Source organism: Ambystoma mexicanum, chromosome 4q (genome assembly GCF_040938575.1).
Source record: "Ambystoma mexicanum isolate Mex_15411 chromosome 4q, UKY_AmexF1_1, whole genome shotgun sequence".
Lineage (NCBI taxonomy): Eukaryota > Metazoa > Chordata > Amphibia > Caudata > Ambystomatidae > Ambystoma > Ambystoma mexicanum.
Window position 1 is genome coordinate 301,635,271 of NC_090928.1, and position 25,507 is coordinate 301,660,777.

At 50.5% G+C, this 25,507-nt stretch overlaps 1 protein-coding gene across 1 annotated transcript in view; it reads left to right on the forward strand.

Annotated features, from left to right (window-relative positions):
* SYNJ2 (synaptojanin 2) overlaps positions 1–25,507 on the forward strand; it is a 1,190,168-nt gene that overhangs the window by 754,046 nt on the left and 410,615 nt on the right. Inside the window, exon 13 of the mRNA XM_069607872.1 lies at positions 230–314. Coding sequence (XP_069463973.1) covers positions 230–314 — 85 coding nt within the window. The remainder of the gene's footprint in view (positions 1–229; positions 315–25,507) is intronic.

The window sequence follows — 25,507 nt, forward strand, 5'->3', positions numbered from 1 at the left end:
GCATTTGGTAGCTGCCAGAAAGGTGATCAGGTATTTGCAAGGCTGTGATAGCAGTATGCCGGCTTGATTAGAGGTTTGATCCCTTTGTGTTGAACTGATGGCTGGTGTATCTATATTAAAAAATAAAAAAACGCACCTCAAATTATCTCTTTTAAAGGGACAAGTGTCTGCACCAAATTGCATGAAAAGTATGTTGTAACAAGCAACCCTAATATCTCACCCCCTGCAGATGATGAGAGCTGTCCTGCTGACATATTTGCAGTAGGGTTTGAAGAAATGGTGGAACTAAGTGCGGGAAACATTGTGAATGCCAGGTTAGTAGAAGACTGGTTATGTTTGCATGTTCATGTTAATGTTTGTTGTACAATGTGCACATATGTAGTATTCATATAGAATTAGAAATATTGTTCTTCAAGCATTCGTACTTTTTGTACATTGCCAGCGTGAGGCTGGACCCTGGATTTGTTTGTACATGACAGAAACCAGGTAGTGCTATTGCTAGCCCTAATGCTCATGGCAAGCCACAGTTTTGATAAGCACTTCAAGTTCAGTTATTTCCACTGAAGAAGAGAAATGACACCCTTTGTTCAGAATGGTTAATCTTTCCAGACTTAACAAGAGTAATCATTGTTTCTCCAGCATTGGATCTTTCATAGATTCACATGCTGTTTGAATATTTCCAGTCGTCAGTGGGACTGCTTTGTAACAAAAAGCCAGTTTCATTTGAAATGAAGAAAAATTCACTTATTTTCCTTTGTAGATTGGACTGTTATGATGTGTTCAAATAAGTGTTATACTTTACATTAGAAAGAACTATTGTATATTGATTTATTGTTTATGTAAGTGTCAAAAGAATAAATACAATTTTGATTTAAAAACTGCAGTCTCTTTAGTGCTCTCTTAGTGTCGTTTTGGGTCATTTACCCTTCAGCCAATAGCCACTGCGCCCTATAGCTCCACCCCTGGAAGCCATCTTCAGATTTTTTACTGCACGTTCAGTGCTGGGAGTCCTATCCAAAGTTCTCACTTTACTCAACGTGTCTTCAAGAAAATGTCAACCTACAACTTGAACGTCCACACCTTCTGAAAGCTATACATAAGTACTTTATTACTGTGGGCTTTGGGAGCTTAATATCTTACTCCCTGAAGGTGGGGGGGGGGCACACATGTACTCTGTGTTCTTTTAGGGTCGAATCATTTGAAGTGTGCCTGTCTCTCCTCACCATGACTGATCTTAGAGAGCCTTTCCAAACTTGGAAAATGAGTTAAAGAAAAGACTTCTGTGGAAAATATAAGCATAAGAAAAGTATTTTCCCTGTCCACAACTCTCCCCCCTCTTGTGCCTGTCTCTCCTCACCATGACTGATCTTAGAGAGCCTTTCCAAACTTGGAAAATGAGTTAAAGAAAAGACTTCTGTGGAAAATATAAGCATAAGAAAAGTATTTTCCCTGTCCACAACTTTGATTCTGGCTCTTTTGATCAGTCTTTCTTAAAAGATTTTACCACCGTAAAGGTTTTTTGCAGCAAATTTGCATGGTGCTTGTGGACATAGGCACTGAGTACATGGAGGCAAAGGGAGGCACCTTCCCCCATTCTCCTTGAACAATGCGGGCAGGAGTATCATTTTGCCCCTGTCGAAATTGTGTAAGTATTTGCATGGGGATCTCAGCATTGCAACGAAAACATTAACACAAAATAATGAAGGTAGTCTTAAAAGGCAAGCAAGGTGTGACTGTTCATGCTCTCACCTGGCACAGCATGGATTCTAGCTTCTCTCCTGCTGTTCACAGGTTTGGTGATGTTTTAGCATACATCTTGCGAAATTAGCAAGTGCTGCTCACTTCTAATTGGCAGGGTCGCCTCAACATCACCTGAGCCTGATTGTGCGGACAGTGTTCTCTTGTTTGCTATTTCTTACATTTTGCTCTTTAATTTGTTTTACTTTTGTGTTACTTTTCTAGCTTTGACATTTTGCATCTGACTTATTTCCATTCTTTTTTCCTGACTTTTTCTTTCTGAATCTTTTTGTCACCCATCTAGCCTGGCAACCTTCCCTTTTTCTTTGCCTCTTCTCACCTCACCCCAAGCTTTTGCTCCTATATCTGTCTACCTCTCTCTTTTAAGTGGTAAGTTAGCCCCCACCCTCTCCCAGTTCACATGTCCCTTGCTATTTTACACCAGAAGTCACTGATTCAAACTCCGATAAGATAGCTCTGCGTGTTAATGCACCAGCTGTGGAATGTTTTGTGCAACCAGGAGGTCATGCTGCCTAAGAAACTGGCAGAGAGAAATGGAAGAGAGGGAACTATGGCGAGATGGAAGGGAAGAAAGGAAAGAGAGGGAAGAAGGTAGCTAAAGACATGGAGAGAAAGAGGAAGGGAGAGAAAGGCAGGGAAACGTTAGAGGGAAAGATGGTAGAGGGTAGGTGGTGGGAGGATCGAGGGATATTGGCAAGAGGAGTGACATGGCAGGGAAATGCAAGTGCGGAGGAGACAATGCTCGAAGTGGCACCTCATTGTATAGAACCTCCGCCTCCAGACACACGCAGACACAAATCATGCAGCTCAAATGGTATACAATAGAAAAATAATCCATACCCCTGTAGAGGCCGCAAGGATCCAAGAAGGGAGTTTCCACCCGCCAGCCTGTGCAGCAGAGCAACAGGCTTTCTGAAGCTTAAGGCGTATGAAGCCCTCCTTCGAACTGGGCTTAGAAAACGAAAACCAATCATTGTGATGTCCATCCCAGCGTCTGAGAGCTAAATTATTGTCATTTTCCTAGGGACAGCATCAGTGCCTTTTAATCTTTTCGGTTGAAATGGGCCCTGAACCTCGCAAGGTCCCCTCAGAAGCTGCTCCATGTTGGCAGTCTTATGACACAGCAACGTGCTCCTTTATCTCGTGAAAGTAAATGTGTGCTTTTCAGCGGATATGTTACAAGCTGCCTTTGCTAGTGCCTTCAGGCCGTCACCCCCCTCTTGCCTCTTGCATTGTACAGCAACCTTCTCATCACCTTGTTGCATTTTTACTCCGGTTTCTTCTATAATTTCACCTTACTGTCAAAGAGCAACTCATAGCTTTTCAGTGGCTATTTAGTGATTCAGCTCACCGCTGGCTGTCTGCACATGATAATCTGCAGCTATTAACCCCCTCACTGCATTCTTTGAAATACATTATAATGTAAACACCCCACAAGTGCTTTGGACTGCTTGTCCCAGCACTAGGCATGGGGGCCCCAAAACATAATTTTGAAATGCCCCGACACATTTTCAGAAAGCCCTGCAGTTTAGTACTGCTTTGTATTCACTTCCAGCCCTCAGGCCCCTACACCCGATGACTGCTGCTTTTACTCTGATCTCCGATTTTATGCAGGTATCGATCCAAACTCAGAAATGTGACACACGTTTCCATTCTCAGCGGGAATGCCTGTGTTTTATATAAAATCACAGCACATTGGTGCTGACTGGAACCTCCTTGTTTACTGTCCAATCTGTGAGAATGTGGCTTAAATGGACATGCATTACCTCACTCTGCTCTTTTGCTCTTTTGGGCATTTCTTGATTTAAAATTGTCATTTGATATACTGCACCTTTTGGACATTTATGTGTGAGTTTATCAATTGGCAACTGTACATGGATTTTCATAGAGAGATTGGCCAGTAATAGTCATTTAAATAAACTGTGTTTTATATTCAGAATGTTTTAACCTGCACTTTTCAGGTGTTTACAACTTGGTGCAAATCGTGCTGACTTTTGCAGTATTAGGGTTATCGATTCGGTAAGCGCTAAATGATAAAATAAATGTTTTGCCCCTGTGCTGAAAATCAAAATTCGGCATCCATGCTTCTGGAATCCCTGCTTAAAGTGACATTTGTCTTATTTATTTATCAATTTACTTCAAAGGTTTTATGAAGGACATGGCTATACGCATGCCTTATTTCCCCACACTAAGCATAGTAAAGGGAAAGCCTTGAGTGCCAAGGGCTTTGTCTACAAGAAAACCGGGTCTACGAGAGAGCCTCGTCATCCATAAAGAAGAATGTCTAGTCACTGACACTAGTCTAGGAGAGGGGCTAGTCTACGAGAGATCCTAGTCAATGCGAAATACTCAATGACAGGGTCATCATTGAGAAAGACTCGTTATCATTGAGAAAGACTGTTAACGACAGGCTGTTACCAGAGAGCCTTGTCAATGTGAAGGCTTGTCAATGACAGGCTCGTTTATGAGAAAGCGTTGTCAACAAGAAGGCCTGTCTACAAGCGGCTTGTCAATGATACGAGTCTATGAGACAGCCTTGTCTAGGGGAGAGCCTCATCAATTGTAGAGACTTGTCTACGAGAATGGATCCTCAAATGTAGAACACTCTAAACGACTGTTCCTCCACGAGAGATCCTAGACCACGAGAGATCCTAGTCCATGAGAGAACCTAGTCTATGAAAGAGCCTAGCCTACGAGACTGTTCATATATGAAAGGGCTCGTGCATGAGACAGCCTCACCTATGAGGGAGGCTTGTCAACGAGAGAGGCTAGTCTACTAGAAAGCCTAATCAGCCAGTAAGCTAGTCAATGAAAAAGCCTCATCTAAGACTGAAGTTCATGAATAGAAAATGCTAGTCCAGAACAAGCTTGTCAGCTAAAGAGCTTTGTCCACGAGGGTACTTGATCTATATAAGATCCTAAGCTACAATCAATGAAAATGCTACTCTGGGAGTGGACCTTTGTCTGAGGGAACCTTCTCTGCAAGAGACCTTAATCTACAAGTACTGTTTTTCTACTAATAGACCTTGTCAATAAAGGCCCTCCTATATGATAGGGCTTCCTGGGGTGGAGCTATAGGAGGCACTGCCTACTGGCTGAGGACTAAATGACCCAAAACAACACTGAGAGAACACTAAAGTGACTGCATTTTTTATCATTTCAAATGAAACTCCTTTAATATTACCGAGGATTCCCCTCTGACGACGGGGAATATTCAAAAAGCATGCAAATCTATGAAAGTTACCAATGCTGGAGAACAGGAGTTACAGGTAAGTAACTTATTGCTTGTGTAGCCTCGTGCTTACTTGGAGACTTGTACTATTGTGTTCTCTAACCTCTTCTCTAACGTGGTGAATTTCTACTGCTTTCATAAGCTTTTTCTCACTTGCTCGGAAGTACCTGAATTCAAACAATGTAGTACATAGGAAAATGGGTCTGTATGAAAGACTGCCATAAGCGCTGGCAGTGCTAAACCAGAGCACTTAGGGTTTGTCTATTGTAAGGGGTCAAGAGTAAGACTCGAACACAGTGGCATATTTATTTCCAGAAAATAATAAGAAGGGTTGGGGAAAATCCTATCTAATCCTAAGAGGGGTTTCCCTGCTTCAACAAAATTAAAGACCATCTGTGTGAGGATGTTAAACAAAAGAGCGTCCTCCGTCCTGTGTCCAAATATCTTAATCTGACGTTACATTCAAAACTCAATATAATGTGCACAGGGAGGCTCTGGTAAGCTATATATTCGTAGCTTGCTTCAAACATTTTCAACATAAAAGGTTTAAGGTACAGAACATAAAGGAAATACAGGGTTCCGCCAGGAAAGGGGCCTCCCTTCTCCTAGAGTCCTTCTGGCAGTTCAAAGATTCACTTGTGCATGTTTTAACAGTATTCACAAGGTCATGATTCTTCCTTTGAATTTCGTTCAAGCCTGTAGTTTATTTACAATGTTACACTTCGTCCACTTTCTAGCCCTGGTGTACTCTCCTGCCAGCGTGACCCGGCATTCACTGTTATGCATGCCAGTAACTCATTTCGTCTCCCTGGCCATACTGGGCGTCTCTGGCGGTCCTTACGTCTCCCCTTTGGCTTTTTTTTTTCAGTCCACTCACTAGGCATACATCCTGTCAGCCTGTCTGTCTTCACTCTGGTTTCTCTCTCTACGGACTTAGAAAACAGTAATTTCTCTATTATCAATAAAGAGCCTACCGCAAACACAGGGAATCAACTCGATTGGATTGTTACAAACAATCCCAAAATAACTATGCTCGGCACTTACCCCTGCATATGGTCAGACCATTTTAAAATCGAAATCTCCCTACCATTGAAATTCAAGAAGGGAAAACCAGCTAACTTACCTAAATCAGTCATGGCCAGAAACTTGAGAAAAATCACTAGTAGTATGCTCTCTGAGGAAATGCAGAAAATCATGAGCTCCACCAAGGACAATGACCATAGTAAACATATAATTCAAACCTATAACCAAAGCATGCTTAAACTGTTAGACACCCATGCCCCCCTGAAAGACAAAAAAGTTAGGCCTAACCCAAACCACCAAAAATGGTTCACCGCAGAAGCCGTTAAGCTTAAAAAGGACAAAAGAATTCTTGAAAGGAAATGGCTAAAAGATCCCTCCGAAATTAATAAAAGCAACTGGAAGACAGCAGACCAATTATATAAATCAAAACTAGTGGATTTGAAGAAAAACCACTATAACGACAGCATAAGTACCGCAGCAAACTCCACTGGAAAACTATTCCAGATCCTTAAATCCATTGATAAGCCCACAACACTCACACCACCGTTTCAACCAACGGAAACAGACTGTGAGAACGTCCAAACCGCCTTCCAAAATAAAATAACTAAAGCCAGAGAAACCATCATCAACTGCCAGACCACAAATATTCCAGTCAAGACTCTCCCCATAGAACATAACATCAAGATAGAAGTCTCCAAATTTCATTTTCGACCCACCACAGTCAACACAATGAAGAAAACGCTATCCACCATGAGGTGCACCTCATGTTCAGAAAACATTCTTCCCCCTAAATTCATTCTTGAAAATCCCGATATCTTTTGTCCCTTTCTTACTAGAATGGTAAATGCCTCATTCAGAGACCATACTGTCCCAAACACCATCAAAACAGTTACGGTCACTCCCTTACCAAAAAAACCAGACCTCAACCAACAGGACCCTGCCAACCTCAGGCCCATCACAAATTGTAATTTTCTGCTGAAAATTATGGATAAAATAGCTACTGACCAACTTCAAAGTTACATTGATGAAAACAACCTTCTTCATCCACAACAATCTGGGTTTAGATCCAGCCATAGCACCGAGTCAGCACTATTGGACCTCCAAACTGAAATGCTTTCCATTCTGGACAGAGGCAAGGCGGGGCTGCTGATACTATTGGACCTTTCGGCGGCGTTTGACCTGCTAGATCATGCCAAACTCTGCGAGGCCCTTGAAAAATCAGGTAATTGCTCAACGGGAGCCATTGAATGGATCGCCTCATTCCTACAAAACAGACAATCTAAGATTGTCTGGGGAGACAAAGCATCCAGTGCTAAGCTAGTTGATTGCGGAGTCCCTCAGGGAGCCAGCTTCTCCCCACTACTTTTTAACCTCTATATGAGATGCCTATGCACCATGTTATCCCAGATGGGCATATTCTTCACCAACTTCGCTGACGATACCCAACTGGTATTTGAACTCAGTGGAAACCACCAAACAGACAACGATAAACTTATCATCCTCTACAACACCATCGAACATTGGATGAAAGAAAACTGGATGTGTCTAAACGGCTCTAAGACCGAGCTCATGATCTTCGGATCCACACAAGCCAGAAAGAAATTGAGCCCTGCTTTCAACTCTTTCACCATCAAAAACATCCAGATCCCAGTATCAGCAAAAGTAAAGACCCTAGGCGTGTATCTTCAAGCCTCTCTTGGAGCTGAAGCACACACAAGCTATCTTAAAAAAAATTGCCAGTACCATCAAATTCTCCTCAAAAAGATCAGACCACTGTTAGACCAAAAGAATAGCACCATCATTGCTAGGGCCACTATACTATCTAGATTGGACTACGGAAACTCCCTACTCTTGGGAGCAAATAGCAAGTGCCTGAAAAGATGCCAAATCATTCAAAACAACGCCATCAGAACGATCACTGGAAAAACATGGAGAGAACACATCTCTGGAGAAAGGAAAGCCCTCCACTGGCTGGCTATGGAGGAGAGAATCTCCTTCAAGTCTCTTACCATGGTACATCGTTGTCTCTACGGCACAGCCCCGGCCTACCTCAAGAAACATTTCAAATGGTATGAACCATCCCGGAGCCTCAGATCATCAAACACAGGCAAATTACAAACCATAACCACTAAAAAACAACAGGGCCTTGGTAAGGTTTTCCCGACTATAGTCATCGGGAAATGGAACGACCTACCCACCTTACTTAAACTTGAACCCAACTACCTCATCTTCAGGAAAAAACTGAAAACTTTTCCTTTTAAGTAAAACCTAGAAACACCTAGAACCACTTTGAGTTAATTCAGATCTCTTCCGTCTAGTCCCGTCACCATTACTGTTGTCTTTGTCTATTTGTTAGCGTTCTGATGCCCGCGGGCTTTAGCGCTATATAAACAAATAAATAAATAAATACGGGCGGCTCCTGCTGCCCCTCGGTCCCCAGGCAGCAGGCTGCTTTCGGTTCAGATCCTCCTCACACCGTTGGTTTGGGCCTCTGCGTTGGGACTCACAATCTCCTGGTTTCTGGCATTTTTGTCTGCGTTTTCACCGGTTGTCGAAGGCCTGAGGCTCTGCCACACTCTCCCATTGCTATAGGCGGTGGCAGTTTTATACATCCGGGCATCAGTCAAAGGTTTTCAAACTACTAGAACGCAGCGATGGCTTACAGCATCTAGGCATCTTCATTGCGCCATCTCTCTTCCTTGTCTCAGTACTTAAATGGGAGCCGGGGGAGGAAACAAGTCATTTGGCTGGAAAAAAGAGGGATTTCCTCCTCTGTCACAATAAGCCATACAGGTATGTTTTACAGGTTTATGGGTGTCATGTGGAATTAAGTTTGCCAGGTCATTTTGCTCTATGGTTTTCCCACCTCTCTGGGGTAGGTCTTCCCCTGCATGGTCCTCCCGCAGATAGCCAGCCCCGGGTCAGAGTCGGGTAGCTTCTGCCTTTCCCATGCCAAATAAGAGAAGCTTCCCTTGAGAGAATCAGTGGCAATATTGCTAGATTCATCACAGCATACACTACAACGTACTGGTAGGTTCAGCTTCCTTTCCTGAAGACTCGTGGGATGCCATGTTTGCAGTACAGCGCATGTGAACATTCCCCTTCACTGCCATGGACTTAACCCACACCTAAGATCCCACATGGCCATTTTCCTCTGCTGCACACAGCTAGATGTTTTTTAAATAGCTCTTCGATTCCCCAGCTGAAGGCTATAACCTGAAACGATTGACGCAACCTCCTGGTCTTTCTAAAGTGCATGGTACAAAGAGTGTTACTTTCCGACGAACGCAACAATTGGCAGGGGCAATAGAATTTAAACCTTTGTCAAAGATAATCTGGGCCTATTCCATGCAGTGCTTTGATGACAATTGTGAGTGCTTTACATTGAATTCTGGCTGAAACAGGAAGCCAATGTAAACTTTATAGAACTAGAGTGATGTGACCTTTTGTAGGGATGCGGGTTACTGTCCTAGCCACCATATTTTGTAATATTTGGAGGCGATTAAGCACATATTGCTGGCACCAAATAGTAAAGTGTTCCCATAGTCAATGCGTGAACCTATGATTGGTCTTGCCAAGGCTGCACTATCGGCTTTGGTCAAAAATGGTCTAATCTGCCTATAGTAATTGGTAGAATTAAGCATGTTCCTTACATGATTCATGGTCTTTCCCCTTTCTGTAGTGGCTTGGCAGGCTGATGAACGGTAGCCCGGAGGGTTGCCTACAGCTGCGCCAGAGGTTAAGATTAATTCTAAACCTTCCAGCCATCACCTCTTTTGTTTTGCTTTACTCTAGTGTAGCATCTTAATGTTGGCAAATCAGCCTGTCATTAAAAGGCATGTAAAGTACTATTTGCCCCAAGCGTGATGGGGACAGTATGGTGCATAAACCGCATCTGTTGGGAAACTTTTTAAAATCCCATGCAACACTGGTAGTGTCATGGCTCATCGCTGTAAGAATACATTGTGAATGAAGCTGTAGACACTGCCATGTCCTTGGATCGAGAACAATTGCGGTACAATGACTCTTCTGTTCATGATTTGTTCCTTTGTAGTCCAAATTGCAGCTTGACAGGGGAAATAGCCGTGTAAGACCTGGAAGCATAAACATAATCCTAAGCAGCTGCGTTCATGTCATTGACACAGCGTTCCTGGTGCCAAGAAGAGAGAGCCATTTGGGCGCCTCCTTCATTTCCATGCCGCTTGATCATTGTTCCAGGAGACCAAGCCTTTGTCCTTTCTTTAGTTAATGTAACAAGGGGTGCACGTCCTTTGCCTCCATGATGGCAGACTATCATTGAATAGAAGGTCCTCTTCAAAGAAAAGGGATGGCACAATACGCGTTTCGTTGCCAACATGCTCTTTTCTGTGGGCAAGTGCAGTCCTGAGAGTTACCATGCGGCTCAACTTGATGATGCTGGGTGCTCAAGCAGGACAGAGCCTGGGTCAGGGTGGCACAGGCAGAGCCGTTTCCAGGGGTAGGAAAACCGGGTGACAGCCTGGGGCGCACTTGGGAGGGGGCACTACAGGACATCTGTTGAATCTCTCACCTGCAAGAGGTGGCATTACTTTAATGTTTGCATCAGTTGATTTTTGTGCATCACGAACATGCGGCGGCAGCAACAGGAAGCGGCAGAAGCCAGAAGCCTTCCCTGCCCATGTCAGTGAGACCTTCATGGGGAAGACAAAGGCTTTACTGGCTGCTGAATTTGTTTGTAGCGCATATTTGTGAAACTTAAGGGACAATGAGTGACATTTACTGCAGAGACACTGGTCTCCCAGAATGCAGGGATTGGGTCTGAGAGACTGTAAAAAAGACAAAAATGCATTTTGGTTTAGTTACTGGAAAGGAGCCAGAAGCTGCATGGAGAAGGTTGGGGGTGATGACTGGGGTGGAAGACGGGAGTAATGGGGCAATCTACGGCATAATACATGAGAAGAGGGTGAATTGGCATTCATGGATGTTCTTACAGCAGGTGAGCAAGCTTATTTTCTTGTGCTTGCTGATTTAAGAGAATCAAAAGAGTGAATCTTTGTCATTGGGACATCAATTCTCCAAACCGGAGGTTTCTTTTCGAAAATACATTTCAACCATCATACGGAAAAACAGAAATTAGATGATAATGTTCAAGTTGAACCTTTTTCCATCTAGAGAGGTAACGGGAGCCCAGGAAAACATTCCAAGGAACCAGAGGCTATGTAGACATTTCGCAGTTGGAGTGGAAACACTTAAACTTCATTATTGAGTGCAGTGATCTACAAAACCCACGTCTAGAGACGCTTGGAAAATTTGTATACTATGAACCTTTTTTAAACACTGACTTTTTCTTGTATAGAATTTTAACTAGTCGGGAAACTTTTTTTAACATTGTAATAACAAAATGTGTACATAAGGTTTTAACTTGAGATTAATTGTTTTGAATTGTTGCAATGCTTTTTCTATATATTTGAGAATTGTGATGTTTTCAAATTGTATTTCTTTTCTAATTGATTGAAAAAAGTGTAAAAACACTAAAATAAAAATACATTTCTAGTAAAGGAGCTCATATGAACCCAACAGGTCAGCAGCTGCTCCCAGAATGCATTGTTTTGCCAAATGGAAGCCCTTGGCTCAAACAGGTGTCCGGCTGACGTGGTGTCAGCTGACCACCCTATGCTGTTTACTAGGACACAGTAAAAAAAACAATTGCACAAATAGAGAAAACATTTTAGTTATGTGTTGCTGTTCTTCACGTTTTAGGCAAGATAGGTTAGAGTACATTAAAGGGATAACTGGCGGAACATCAAGGAGGTGAATCAGCAGCGCAGGAGGCAGGGAGGGAGGTGGTAGAGAAAGGAGTGGGTTATTGTTGAGGAGGAGTGAGACTCTACATGGGGGGAGAGTTATAAGAAGAGTAGTGAGAAGAGGTGGTGGTGGACCCTAAGTAACTGAGAGGCCGATTCATGGAATAATTAGCGCGGCGCAAGTGGGCAAAAACTTGCGAATCGCAGTGGAATAGCGAAAATCGCAGTGAACGTGCGAAAATCGCACGAAAAGCAGCGCACGTCGATTCATGGAAGTCCGTGCGCGAGAAAACCAGCGGATGTGCGATAAAAAGTGCGCGGCGCACGTTAGCGCACAGGCCATCTAACAGCGTGCGCCAGGTCACAGCGAAAATCGCACAGGCCACAGCGAAAATCGCACATAGCGCGGCGCACGCAATAAAAGTAGGCGGAACACGGGCGTAACACTCGGAATGGGGAACAACTTGCCAAAACGTGGGCGTCACGGGGGAAGTACAGGGCACAAGTGCGCGGAACGCCCACACGCTCGCCTACAACACGTATTCATGGAATAGAATAGGGGAAAAAAGCGCACGCTCAAACCAGCGCACAGGCACAAACACGACCGCCACAAGAAAGGAGGCGGTAGCGTCTCTGCGGCTGTAAGAAATGTGCGCCAAAAGGTGCGCCAACAAATAGCACCTATATACTGCCATGATGAATGTCCCATACTGTGGCCCTCCAGGAAAAATGACGTGCAAAGGGGTACCCACAAACACGGACACCCGCTGACAAAAAATACGTGTGCATGTATACCGGGGTGCGCGGGAAGTGTCACACGCGATTTGCAGGGTACGTGCATCACAGGGGTTCGCGTGAAGTTATTCACGCGATCGGGCCTGGGGGAGCGGGCTACGTGTATTACAGGGGTTCGCGTGAAGTTCCACACGCGATCGGGCCTGGGGGAGCGGGCTTCGTGTATTACAGGGGTTCGCGTGAAGTTCCTCACGCGATCGGGCCTGGGGGAGCGGGCTACGTGTATAACAGGGGTTCGCGTGAAGTTCCTCACGCGATCGGGCCTGGGGGAGCGGGCTACGTGTATTACAGGGGTTCGCGTGAAGTTCCTCACGCGATCGGGCCTGGGGGAGCGGGCTTCGTGTATTACAGGGGTTCGCGTGAAGTTCCACACGCGATCGGGCCTGGGGGAGCGTGCTACGTATATTTCAGGGGTTCGCGTGAAGTTTCACACGCGAATAGCCTGGGCGCGTGAATTTGAGGGGTGCGCGGGAAGTTCCTCACGCGATCGGGCCTGGGGGAGCGGGCTACGTGTATTACAGGGGTTCGCGTGAAGTTCCTCACGCGATCGGGCCTGGGGGAGCGGGCTACGTGTATTACAGGGGTTCGCGTGAAGTTCCTCACGCGATGGGTCCTGGGGGAGCGGGCTTCGTGTATTACAGGGGTTCGCGTGAAGTTCCACACGCGATCGGGCCTGGGGGAGCGTGCTACGTATATTTCAGGGGTTCGCGTGAAGTTTCACACGCGAATAGCCTGGGCGCGTGAATTTGAGGGGTGCGCGGGAAGTTCCTCACGCGATCGGGCCTGGGGGAGCGGGCTACGTGTATAACAGGGGTTCGCGTGAAGTTCCTCACGCGATCGGGCCTGGGGGAGCGGGCTACGTGTATTACAGGGGTTCGCGTGAAGTTCCTCACGCGATCGGGCCTGGGGGAGCGGGCTTCGTGTATTACAGGGGTTCGCGTGAAGTTCCACACGCGATCGGGCCTGGGGGAGCGTGCTACGTATATTTCAGGGGTTCGCGTGAAGTTTCACACGCGAATAGCCTGGGCGCGTGAATTTGAGGGGTGCGCGGGAAGTTCCTCACGCGATCGGGCCTGGGGGAGCGGGCTACGTGTATTACAGGGGTTCGCGGGAAGTTCCACACGCGAATAGCCTGGGCGCGTGAATTTGAGGGGTGCGCGGGAAGTTCCACACGCGAATAGCCTGGGCGCGTGTATTTCAGGGGTTCGCGGGAAGTTCCACACGCGAATAGCCTGGGCGCGTGTATTTCAGGGGTTCGCGGGAAGTTCCACACGCGAATAGCCTGGGCGCGTGTATTTCAGGGGTGCGCGGGAAGTTCCACACGCGAATAGCCTGGCCGCGTGTATTTCAGGGGTGCGCGGGAAGTTCCACACGCGAATAGCCTGGGCGCGTGTATTTCAGGGGTGCGCGGGAAGTTCCACACGCGAATAGCCTGGCCGCGTGTATTTCAGGGGTGCGCGGGAAGTACCACACGCGAATAGCCTGGGCGCGTGTATTTCAGGGGTGCGCGGGAAGTCCCACACGCGAATAGCCTGGGCGCGTGAATTTCAGGGGTGCGCGGGAAGTTCCACACGCGAATAGCCTGGGCGCGTGTATTTCAGGGGTGCGCGGGAAGTTCCACATGTGATTTGACAGTGTGGCTCCTCCCAAGTGTACCCTGTACACCCTCCACGGCCCCTGCAGGCAGCCCACACCACAGGGGACTACCCTGCATCCCTGGTCATGTCCCGCAGGCAGCCCACCCAACATGGGCATGCCCCCCAGCAAAGGCACATGTCTCCTTGAACTAATGAACACCAACACATGTCCCCTTGCACCCCCACCCCCCAGCACTGTGGGGCACCTGCCAGCAGGCCCCCACCCATGTCCAACTCATGTCTCCCACCACCCCCAAACCCCAGCCACCAGGGTCACCCTCCACCAGGGCCCCACTCATGTCTCCCACCACCCCCACCCCCCAGCACTGTGGGGCACCTGCCAGCAGGCCCCCACCCATGTCCAACTCATGTCACCCACCACCCCCAAACCCCAGCCACCAGGGTCACCCTCCACCAGGGCCCCACTCATGTCTCCCACCACCCCCACCCCCCAGCACTGTGGGGCACCTGCCAGCAGCCCCCCACCCATGTCCAACTCATGTCTCCCACCACCCCCAAACCCCAGCCACCAGGGTCACCCTCCACCAGGGCCCCACTCATGTCTCCCACCACCCCCACCCCCCAGCACTGTGGGGCACCTGCCAGCAGGCCCCCACCCATGTCCAACTCATGTCTCCCACCACCCCCAAACCCCAGCCACCAGGGTCACCCTCCACCAGGGCCCCACTCATGTCTCCCACCACCCCCACCCCCCAGCACTGTGGGGCACCTGCCAGCAGGCCCCCACCCATGTCCAACTCATGTCTCCCACCACCCCCAAACCCCAGCCACCAGGGTCACCCTCCACCAGGGCCCCACTCATGTCTCCCACCACCCCCACCCCCCAGCACTGTGGGGCACCTGCCAGCAGGCCCCCACCCATGTCCAACTCATGTCTCCCACCACCCCCAAACCCCAGCCACCAGGGTCACCCTCCACCAGGGCCCCACTCATGTCTCCCACCACCCCCACCCCCCAGCACTGTGGGGCACCTGCCAGCAGGCCCCCACCCATGTCCAACTCATGTCTCCCACCACCCCCAAACCCCAGCCACCAGGGTCACCCTCCACCAGGGCCCCACTCATGTCTCCCACCACCCCCACCCCCCAGCACTGTGGGGCACCTGCCAGCAGGCCCCCACCCATGTCCAATCCATGCCCCCCTGCACCTGGGTCCCAACATTCCCCAATCATGTCCGTAATGCCCATCCTCCCCTGCCAAAAGGCCCAACCAACTATCACACCCACCCACATATCAAAGGCAATTACATGTTACACCCCCAATGTAAATAATGCAATTTAACACATGTCTGTCACACACAATGGCTGCAAGTGAATGACAAAACACCCAACATGACATGCCTGAAAGCAATGAGATGATACGACACATTGAAGATTAAAAAAATAATATGTATTGAACAGCAAATAAGAAAAAACACAAAGCAAATCAAACAAAACAAGATGAATGTCCATGAAAAAATTATGAAAAAATAAAATGAGCCAATCAAGAAGATAATCCTGGGTCCATGAGCCCTACCAAATTAAACCTAACTGACTACTAACTAAAAAGGGAACTATATACAAAAAAGTGGTGCATTGTCCAATCGCAACCCAAAAAAAATTCAAAAAAACAAAGGAAACCTAACCCTAACTATACAACTATATACAAAGGCAGCGGGCTATTTGGACGGCTCACTGGTTGTTGTCATGGGCCAGGGCATCCTCGAACTCCTGCTCAATGGCTTGGAGGCGGGCATGTTCCCTTGCCCCGAGGTCCCACAGGGATAACGCAGTGTCAAGCTCAAACTCCCTGCGAAGACCCTCGAGGCACTCAGCCCGCCTCAGCGCCCTCCGCATGGAGTCCTCTGCCCTGACCATCGTGAGCCGTTCCTCCTCTGCCCGCTGCCGCTCCGCACCTATCCGCTGGCACAACCTCTCCCACACGGAAGCCACTCCCATTCCAGGGTTCTCCTGCCCTCCGGCCGATGCCTGCACCCCTGATGTTGATGGCCCCGAGCCATGATGCCTCCCACGTTGAGCCTGCTGCTGCCTCCGACGCAACTGCCTGTGCCAGCACGACGGCATCCAGGCTGATGGAAACCACCGACGCCGTCGTGCACGTGCCCTGCCCGATGATGCCGTCACATCCTCCATCTGCTGGGGTCCAGTTGCTCTGGTGTCCACCCCTGCTGGATCTCTGACTCCCGACTGTGGCAGGGATGGGATCCCCACCGAGCTGGCTGCATTGGTCGGGGCAGGTCCACAGGGGGCCCTGGTGGCATCTGGGCTGGAAGACGGCAAGGAGAACGACTGGTGGATAGCCTGCACAGAGGAGGAGAGGGCCGCCACATTGGCCAACACATGCAGGAAACCCCCGAACATGGCCGATCCCAATTGGGCCACGTCGGCACGGTGCACTTCGTGATGACGTGCGTGCTCCTCCCGGGAAGCACGCACGGCATCACGAATCGCAGCCGTGCGCAACGCGACCCCAATCAGGACCTTCTCCGCACGGCCAGGGGTTCCCACGTCCGCAGGTGGAGGGGAGTCAGGTGACATGGACATCCCCTCTACCTGCGGACAGGCCTGGGACGGGGCATCCCTGCTGGTGCATGGTGGTGCACTCACAGGGTCAGGGACAGCGACATGCACAGGCCCCTCCACGGTGACCTGTGCTGCCTCCTGCCCCTGGCCCTGGACTGCACCACTTGCACCAGCAGGGATGCCCCCACCAGGCCCCATGTGTGCCCCAGTGGCGGCCTCCTCCTCCTCTGTGCAAACCACCAACCTGGATGGCTCCTCACCGTCTCCCACCGTAGCAGGCCCCTGTGGGGGCTCACCCACCCCTTCCGCTGCAGCCGTGGGGGCATCCCCGCCGCCTTGCTCCACAGCGCCGTCTCCGCCCTCTTCTTCACTAGCCGCTGCGTAGAGGGAGACAAAGAACACAAGCATCAGGGCACTGTACAATGGTCCCCTAGACAGGAAGCAATAGCAGATGAGCACCACTGTCAAAGTACACTTCCATCATGTCCCTCCACAACACATGGGCCCGTCCAGGCAAAACACACACAGTAACAGGCATGGTGCATGCCATGGACATTTCCATGCATGTCCAATGGACTCTTGAAACATTCAATGATATGTAACTCACATGCATCATGGCTCATGCCCATCACATGCACACACATCACCTCAGTCACATCCATCTGGCCCCAAACACACCAAACACAGCGGATACAAGGGTAATTTTGCTGCTTTACTGAATCTCTGCATTGTCACACACATGTGTCATGCATCCATGGCATGCACAAGTCACAGACACGCAGGTCAGGCACACAGACATGGCTACCATATATGTACCTGGCATCAGCACCCATCCCTCACCCCCACCCATGTTCAGGTACAGAGACTGGCATGCTCTCATGTTCATAATCTGATTAGGGCTCCCCATGCGGCATTTCAACACATGCAACAACCATGTGCATCACACATCACTGGTCGCACATGCATTACCATGATGTCCCTGCACACATACATGCATACATGGGCTATGGCACACATACAGGCAAGTATCATAGAACCAGCACACCGCAACATGCCCTGTCTCACACAGTAATGCATGGACACTTACCGCTCAACTCCAGACGGGCCTCCCTCTCAAGGATCTGGGCGTGGAGCGCTGGGCGTACGCGTTCCAGGACCCTCATCTGGATGGTACTCATGCGGCCCCGGCCCCCCTCCACGAGGCGCCGGGCCTTCACAAGGGTCCTGGACCTCAAGTCCTCCCAGCGCTTCTTGATCAGGACGTCGCGGGTTGCCACCCCCTCCGCGTTGATGGCAACCACACAGTCGGCCCAGATCCTCTGCCGTCCTTCCTTGCTGGCGCGGGACGATCCAAAGAGGGCATCATACTGCCCCAGGACATGCTCCACCAGGACACCAACTTCGGTGACAGTGAAGCTGGTGCCCCTCTGCCCCTCTGGCCTGGGGTTGCCACTGGTGCCAGATGTGGAAGTGCCCGACATGGCAACCCCAGAGGCAGGTGTGGGTGGGCAACTGGGTCCTGGGGCTGGGCTGTGGAGCGATGTAATACCAGTCGGGAGTCTTCAGTTCCAGCAGGGGTGGACACAGCAACTGGACCCCTGCAGATGGCTGATGTGCAGGCACCAAATGGCAGGGCACGGTGGCAGCAGGCAGGCAGGCAGGCAGGCAGCAGCAGATGGCACGTGGGAGGCTGCTCGGGGCACTGGGGGGCAGTAACTCGGCCTTCTGGGCAGGAGCGTGGGCTTCCGTGTGTTTTCGCGTGGCCAGCTTGATACGGAGTGATTTGGCACGTGAAAATCCTGCACGTCAGCGTGAAATCCGAGGAAAGGCCCTTAGCGCGTAAGCGCGTCAGCACGCATACGCGATTCTATTGGACCAGAGTCCCTCAGCGCGTAAGCGCGTCTGTGACGTGACCCGCACGGGTGTTCCCCACTCAGGACGTGATGACGGGGCACACGTGGAGATACTGCACGTCAGAGTGTCATCGCGTGTAATTGGACAAAAGTGCGCGTACACGCGATTGGCCTATGTACGTGTATTTAATGGGTGCGCGGCCACTTACACACGCAAGTACGTCAGCGAACCTGTATCCCGTGGTGCGTGTGAATTTCCACACGCTATTGGACTGGGAACAGGATTCCAGGGCTGCGCGGGTCACACGCTGTATCCCGTGGTGCGTGTGAATTTCCACACGCTATTGGACTGGGAACTGGATTCCAGGGCTGCGCGGGTCACACGCTGTATCCCGTGGTGCGTGTGAATTTCCACACGCTATTGGACTGGCAACAGGATTCCAGGGCTGCGCGGGTCACACGCTGTATCCCGTGGTGCGTGTGAATTTCCACACGCTATTGGACTGGCAACAGGATTCCAGGGCTGCGCGGGTCACACGCTGTATCCCGTGGTGCGTGTGAATTTCCACACGCTATTGGACTGGCAACAGGATTCCAGGGCTGCGCGGGTCACACGCTCGCCTAGAACACGCGCTAAGCATAAATTGCGGACTTTAACAATAACAAGCTCAGACGCCAGGATGAACATACCGTTCCTAGCAGCAGTGGCAGTGGGCTACCAAAGGAGGAGGAGGAGGAGGATAGTCAGGGCCAGAATATTCACACCCAGAACCAGCCTTTTCGGGATGCCTGATGACCAGGTGTATGGGAGGTACAGGTTTCCACCACACATCATACTGGACCTGGTGACTGAGTGGGAGGATGACCTCACATCACCCACCCTGTGCTCCCAAGCACTCAGCCCCCTGGAGAAGGTCCTCAATGTACTGCACTTCTTAGCCACTGGATCATTTCAGCGGACAAGTGCCATAGTGGGTGGGGTGTCACAGGCCACCCAGTCACGCTGCCTACACCAGGTCTTGAACATCATGACTGCACGCCCATCAGTCCGCAGGCACATATACCTGCCCAGAACACCTGCAGAAAGGCATGCTGCCGCCCTGGATTTTTACGCAGTGGCACGATTCCCCAAAGTGCTAGGTGCCATCGACTGCACCCATGTGGCTCTACGTCCCCCCAGGGCATCTGAGCACATCTATAGGAACCGCAAGCACTGGCATTCCATCAACGTGCAGGTAGCATGTAATGCCAAGGGAATCATCACCTCAGTATATGCCAACTATCCCGGCTCCACCCACGACAGCTTCATTTACCGAATGTCCACCCTAAGCCGGGACCTAGAAGCTGGGCGGCATGGCGATACATGGCTGCTTGGTGAGTATGTATGCCACTGCACATGCATGCATGTTGGATACTGAGCAAGGTCACAACCTCACCAATGATACCAATCCCCACCTCCACAGGGGACAGTGCCTACCCTCTCAGCCCCCACATGATGACGCCAATTTGGAACCCCACCACGCCACCCCAGGTAAGATTTAACACAGCCCACATTACAACCAGGGGCATAGTGGAGCGCACATTCGGAGTGCTGAAGTCACGCTTTCGCTCCCTTGACCGTTCTGGCGGGCAGCTGTTATACGCTCCCCCAGTAGTGTGCAGGATCATAGTGGCAGCATGTGTCCTGCACAACGTTGCAACACGCCGGGGCCTGGCCGTGGACATGGTGGTGGCCCCACATCCCCAACCACATGCACAGCCGCTGCGCATGGGAGGGGAAAGGGCACGGGGGGAGGCAGCCCGTACACAGCTAGTGGCTAATTACTTCACATAGAAATCACACCCCTGTGGAGTGCACACTGCCCTGGCACATTCCATCTGACAATCAATGATGACTCAACCTGACACTGATCCTGAATGTGTGGAGAATGAACCGGGAATTCCATATCAGCCTGAGATTGTTCACCTGGAAGTGTCACAATGTGTGCATCCCTACCCACACAGACACCACCAATGCAGTTTTGTGAAGTTACACATTGAAGCAGCTAAAATGAATACCCACTTGCAAAATGCAACAAGAGGACAGTGCCATGTCAGCCAACCCAACCCCAGCACTGCCACACGACACACCGTGCCATGTCATGCTAATTGCAGGTAAACAAAGTAATCCCCACAACATGACATCACTCTCACTATGTACAGTGGCACTATTAGAAACCTGCAACACCTGAAATGCTCACAGCAATGCCGGACCAACAACATACTTGAGCACGTAGTACCATTAACATGACATCAAAAATGTAACATATTAGTAGTCTCACCACCTGGAAATGCCTGCACTCCCACCACTACCAACTGTGCAGTGTTGGCGCCATGTAGAGTTGTAGGTGCACTGCTGCCAACATGGTCCCCATCGCCAGACTAGAGGTCCTTGTGTGGACTTGAGGAAGGGACCTGCAAATTGGGAGGTAGACACAGAAGAAGAGTTACACATCAATGCAACATGCAGTGTACAACACAACAGCAATATGCACTAGGAATGTATACACAGTATTGACTACAGACTGGCCACACAGGTCATGGGAGTCCAACGTCACTGTGTAATTCACTGTCACTTGGGCACACCCTTTGCAAGCCCATGGAAACGGGAAGCAGGAGGGGTGTGTGTGACTCAAACCCAAGCATCTGAACCAAATACATTACAAGCCTGCATGTGCCCAGCCACAATGCAGCGTATGCCCACAGGAACCACGGAAGCCAACAGATCGGAGCCAACAGATCGGAGCCAACAGATCGGAGCCAACAGATCGGAGCCAACAGATCGGAGCCAACAGATCGGAGCCAACAGATCGGAGCCAACAGATCGGAGCCAACAGATCCTCCCAAAAAAATTGGGAATAAAAGAAATCAAAATAAAAATAAAAATAAGAAAAAATCAAAAATGGCCATTGATGGGCCCGGGGGGGTTGGGGAGGCCACCCAGGAGGTCCGAGGACAGGATGCACACCAGAACCCACCTGCGTGGATCCTGGGAAAATAAAACACCTCCATGGGCTCATGGCCCACACGGCTACCCTATTGTGGGAGTGTCACTGCTGTCGCTATTATCACCCTGTGCAGCTGCATCCGGAGGTGGTTGCACTATGGGAGGCAGCCCACGCAAGGCCCTAGTCTGCTCCTCCATGGCTGCAAGCATGCGGGTGTGGTAGGTCTGGTTCTGGAGGATGAGTGTGCGGAGGTCCCCATGCAACAACTCACGGGATGCCCGGACCTCCGCCCTCGTTGCCTGCATCTCAGCTGAGAGCGTACGGGTGAGACGCTCCAGCTGCTGTTCTGTCCTTTGGTGTGTTGAAGCCTCAAGCTCAACAAGAGTCGTCCTGAGGTGTAGGAGCTCCTGCCTCTGGGCTTCCCTGTGGCCCTGGGACTCAATGGAGATGGCCTCCTGCAGAGTCGCCAGTGCCGCCCGCCTGTCCCTGTTGGACCCCAACATGTCCTCCCTGTGTGACTGGCAGATGGAGTCAGTTGCCTGCTCTAGTCGCTCCATCAGCCTTTCTGGGGGGACAATGGAAGTGGCCACCCTATCCATGGCCTGAGCCATCATCTCGGATGATGCAGCCTGTTGGGTAGCCATACCGTAAATGGATTGCTCCCATGCGGTATTGCCAGGTGGCGTACGGCCACCACGTCGGCGGGCACCACACCTGTCTGGGGCAAGGCGAACTGCGCCTTGCTGTGCCGGCACTGCCTGAGGCTGCAGGACTGCATTCCCCCTCTGATCTGCTGGCCCAGGAACAGGATCAGATGTCGCGGAGTGTGACCCTGCATCCGTAACCACCAAAGGCGTAGCTGCCAACACTGACATCCCCATGGAGGGTACTGACCCTGGTGCAGGTGGGTGAGACAGAACAGAATCCCTCCCTGGAACACTCACCAGCGACGGCACGTAGGTCTCATCCGAATCAACACCTGAGTACAGCTCGGGGGAGGTGCAGCCAGAGACACCCCTTGAGAGCACGACCTGCAGCACTTGTGGGTTCTCCCCCACCACCACACCACGTCCCTCACTGGTGGTTGGTCGGCCCTGGGACACCTCCTGGGTCTGCACCATCTCCACAACCCCAGCAGTATCAGGTGCGTCTTCCCCTGCAAAGACATGAAAACAAAGTAATGGAGACAGGCATTAGCACCATGGCACACATTGAGGGCTGAGAAGCAAGAGAACCAGTACTTGATTGACATGTCCCACATGACTAGAACCCTCCCATGCATGCACCCTCACTGCGTATGAAGTGCAGGCAAACGGCACACACTGATGACACCAAGATGGAAGATGAACAATTTTCTGCATGCTGCCTGGCAGTGGCATCACACATTGGCCTGTGATTGGCAGGTGAAACACACATGCCATCACACAGATGGCATGTACCATTGCTATTGAGTGAAGATGGAGAGGAGGGCAGCACCTATTCATTCAGTCCAGTTCCCGCATGTAATAGCTTTTCTGATTCTAACAGGTCAGATTTTACACCTGGAGCTGCCAGTCTGTAATGGTCAAATTGCACAGGGACATGTGTGTACAAATGATATCCAGGTAACAAAGTCACTCCCCTTTACCATACCCATGTCAGACATGTGACTAGTGGACAGCGACATGCCTAGTGAAAGTGGTGGAATGCAAACAAACTGACTGAATGAACAGTGAAAAATAAGCAAATCTGTTGTGTCAAGGTGACACTTCAAGGGCAACTGGCGTGCAGTTGTGCTAGATGTCTACTGTTGGCAGAAGGGATACTGCTATGGCCAAATGCAGCTGCGCAGGAAGTATTGCATGAAGCACATGGCTGACCCATACGACTGAGGCGCACACACTCTCTCCTGGCACCCAAACAGAAGCCCTCACACACACACCATGCACATGTATGACACACACATGCATGTGCACTCACCGGACAATGCCTCGTAATCAGCCAGATCTCCCACGCCTTGGATCTGTTCCTCCGTGACGTAGGTCCCAGCGACTGACTCATGTGGAGTGAGTTCCATGTCTACTACTGGAGACCCACCTCCAGTCACTAGAGTTGCGGCATGACTTGAGGCCAGCTTACTCTTTGCCCTGCGCTTTAGGTCATTCCAGCGCTTATAGCAATCATTGGCTGTGCGCCTCACGATTCCAAGGGCACTTACGATGTCCGCAACGGTCTGCCAGTGTGCCTGGCGTTGTGCAGGTGTGGTCTTGGATCCTGCAACAATGACCATCTCGTTGTCATGTCCGGACACATACTCGACAAGTGCATTCAGTTCGTCATCCGTGAAGCTGGGCTTCCTGGACGGGCCGGACTGTGTAGCCGTGTCTGGGGCATCAGCCTGTGCCGGACGAGCACTCTTCCTCTTCCGCTTGGAAGGTGGTGGTGATCCTGAGTGTCCTGCGCCGCTCTGGACACTAGGGGCAGGAGCCCTGGTGGACTCTGTATCAGGAGTGTGGGATTGCACACTCAGCATGGGAGTTGGTGCAGGCATTGGCTCGAGTGTGATGGTGTCAGGGGGAATCTCAGCAGCATGGACTAGGACCGACACTGTCCTGGCTGGGTGTGTGAGGGCTGGGGTGGATGGAGCCGCAGCTGCCCCTGCAGCCACTCCGCCCTGCCTCCTTGGTGCAGTAGATGACCTTGCTGCCCCAGATCCACGTGGCATGATGGCATCAACGTGCACCAGCGCACGTGTCGTAGCCCTGCTGACCTGGAAGTCAGCCATGGAGTCAGCCAGGTCTGGTGCCACAATGGGCTGGTCCAACAAGGGCTGAGCATGGATGGTGTCAGCCACTTCAGCCTCAACGGGAGGGGGGGGAGGGGGGGGGATGATGGGTGCCCTTGACTGGTCCTCCACACATGGGGGGACAGGCTCACCCTGCAAGTTACGACCACGTCCCCTACCGGATCCACCACGGCCACCACTTGTGGCTCTTCCACCTTTGCCACCCTTACGGAATCCTCGCCTCCCAGCCATGGCACTGATATTAATGTGCGTATGGGAGTGGCTGTAGACAATTGTCCTGGGCAATTGGGGGTCAAAGGGGTTGGGTACCAGATGGTAATTGTACCCTAGTGCTCTAGCACGGCTGATTGTAACCCCTGGGGAAAGATGACGGGTCACGCAACGCACAGGAGGCCCAAAAAAGGGAGATGACGTGCACGCAACCCCTCCTAGACCACGTGTGCAGAAAGAAAAACCTGCACTACGCTGTGGCACCCAGTAACACAAGAATGAACGTATGCGTGTCACACGCAGCCTAGAATGACCTCTGAAGGGGTAGGCAACACACGGGGCAAGCACAGAAGTTGGATACGTGCGTGACTCACCGTCTGCCAGGTAAAAGAGCGTGAAGAATGAGCGCGTTTGGCTGGCTAAACCCCCGCCAAAAGAAGATGTGTACGCTGTCTGAGAAGACAGGACAACAGTAGAAGGGGACACTGTTTGAGGGAACAGGCCCAGGTAAACCAGTAAAAGAGAAAAAAGAGAAAAAGCTGTCAGAGGTAACAGGGAATACGAACTGGAAACGCCGTGAAGTAAATCGCGTGTGAAACGACAAGAAGTACAGATTTCACCCACTCGCTCTCCACGAAAAGCACGTACAAGGAAATGGTGTTCTACATGTACCTTATATACAGGCCCACACGTACAGCGTCACTTACGCGGCGTGTACGTTCACCAATCACACGCTTTGTCACTCCTGCGTGTAGATCCATTTTCACCAATCACACGCTTTGTCACTTCTACGTGTACATCCATTTTCACCAATCACACGCTTTGACACTGGGACGTGTCACGCAACAATTTCCTGCACGTGCAGGTGACTATAGGCGCGCATATGCTGTTGACGGGTTTA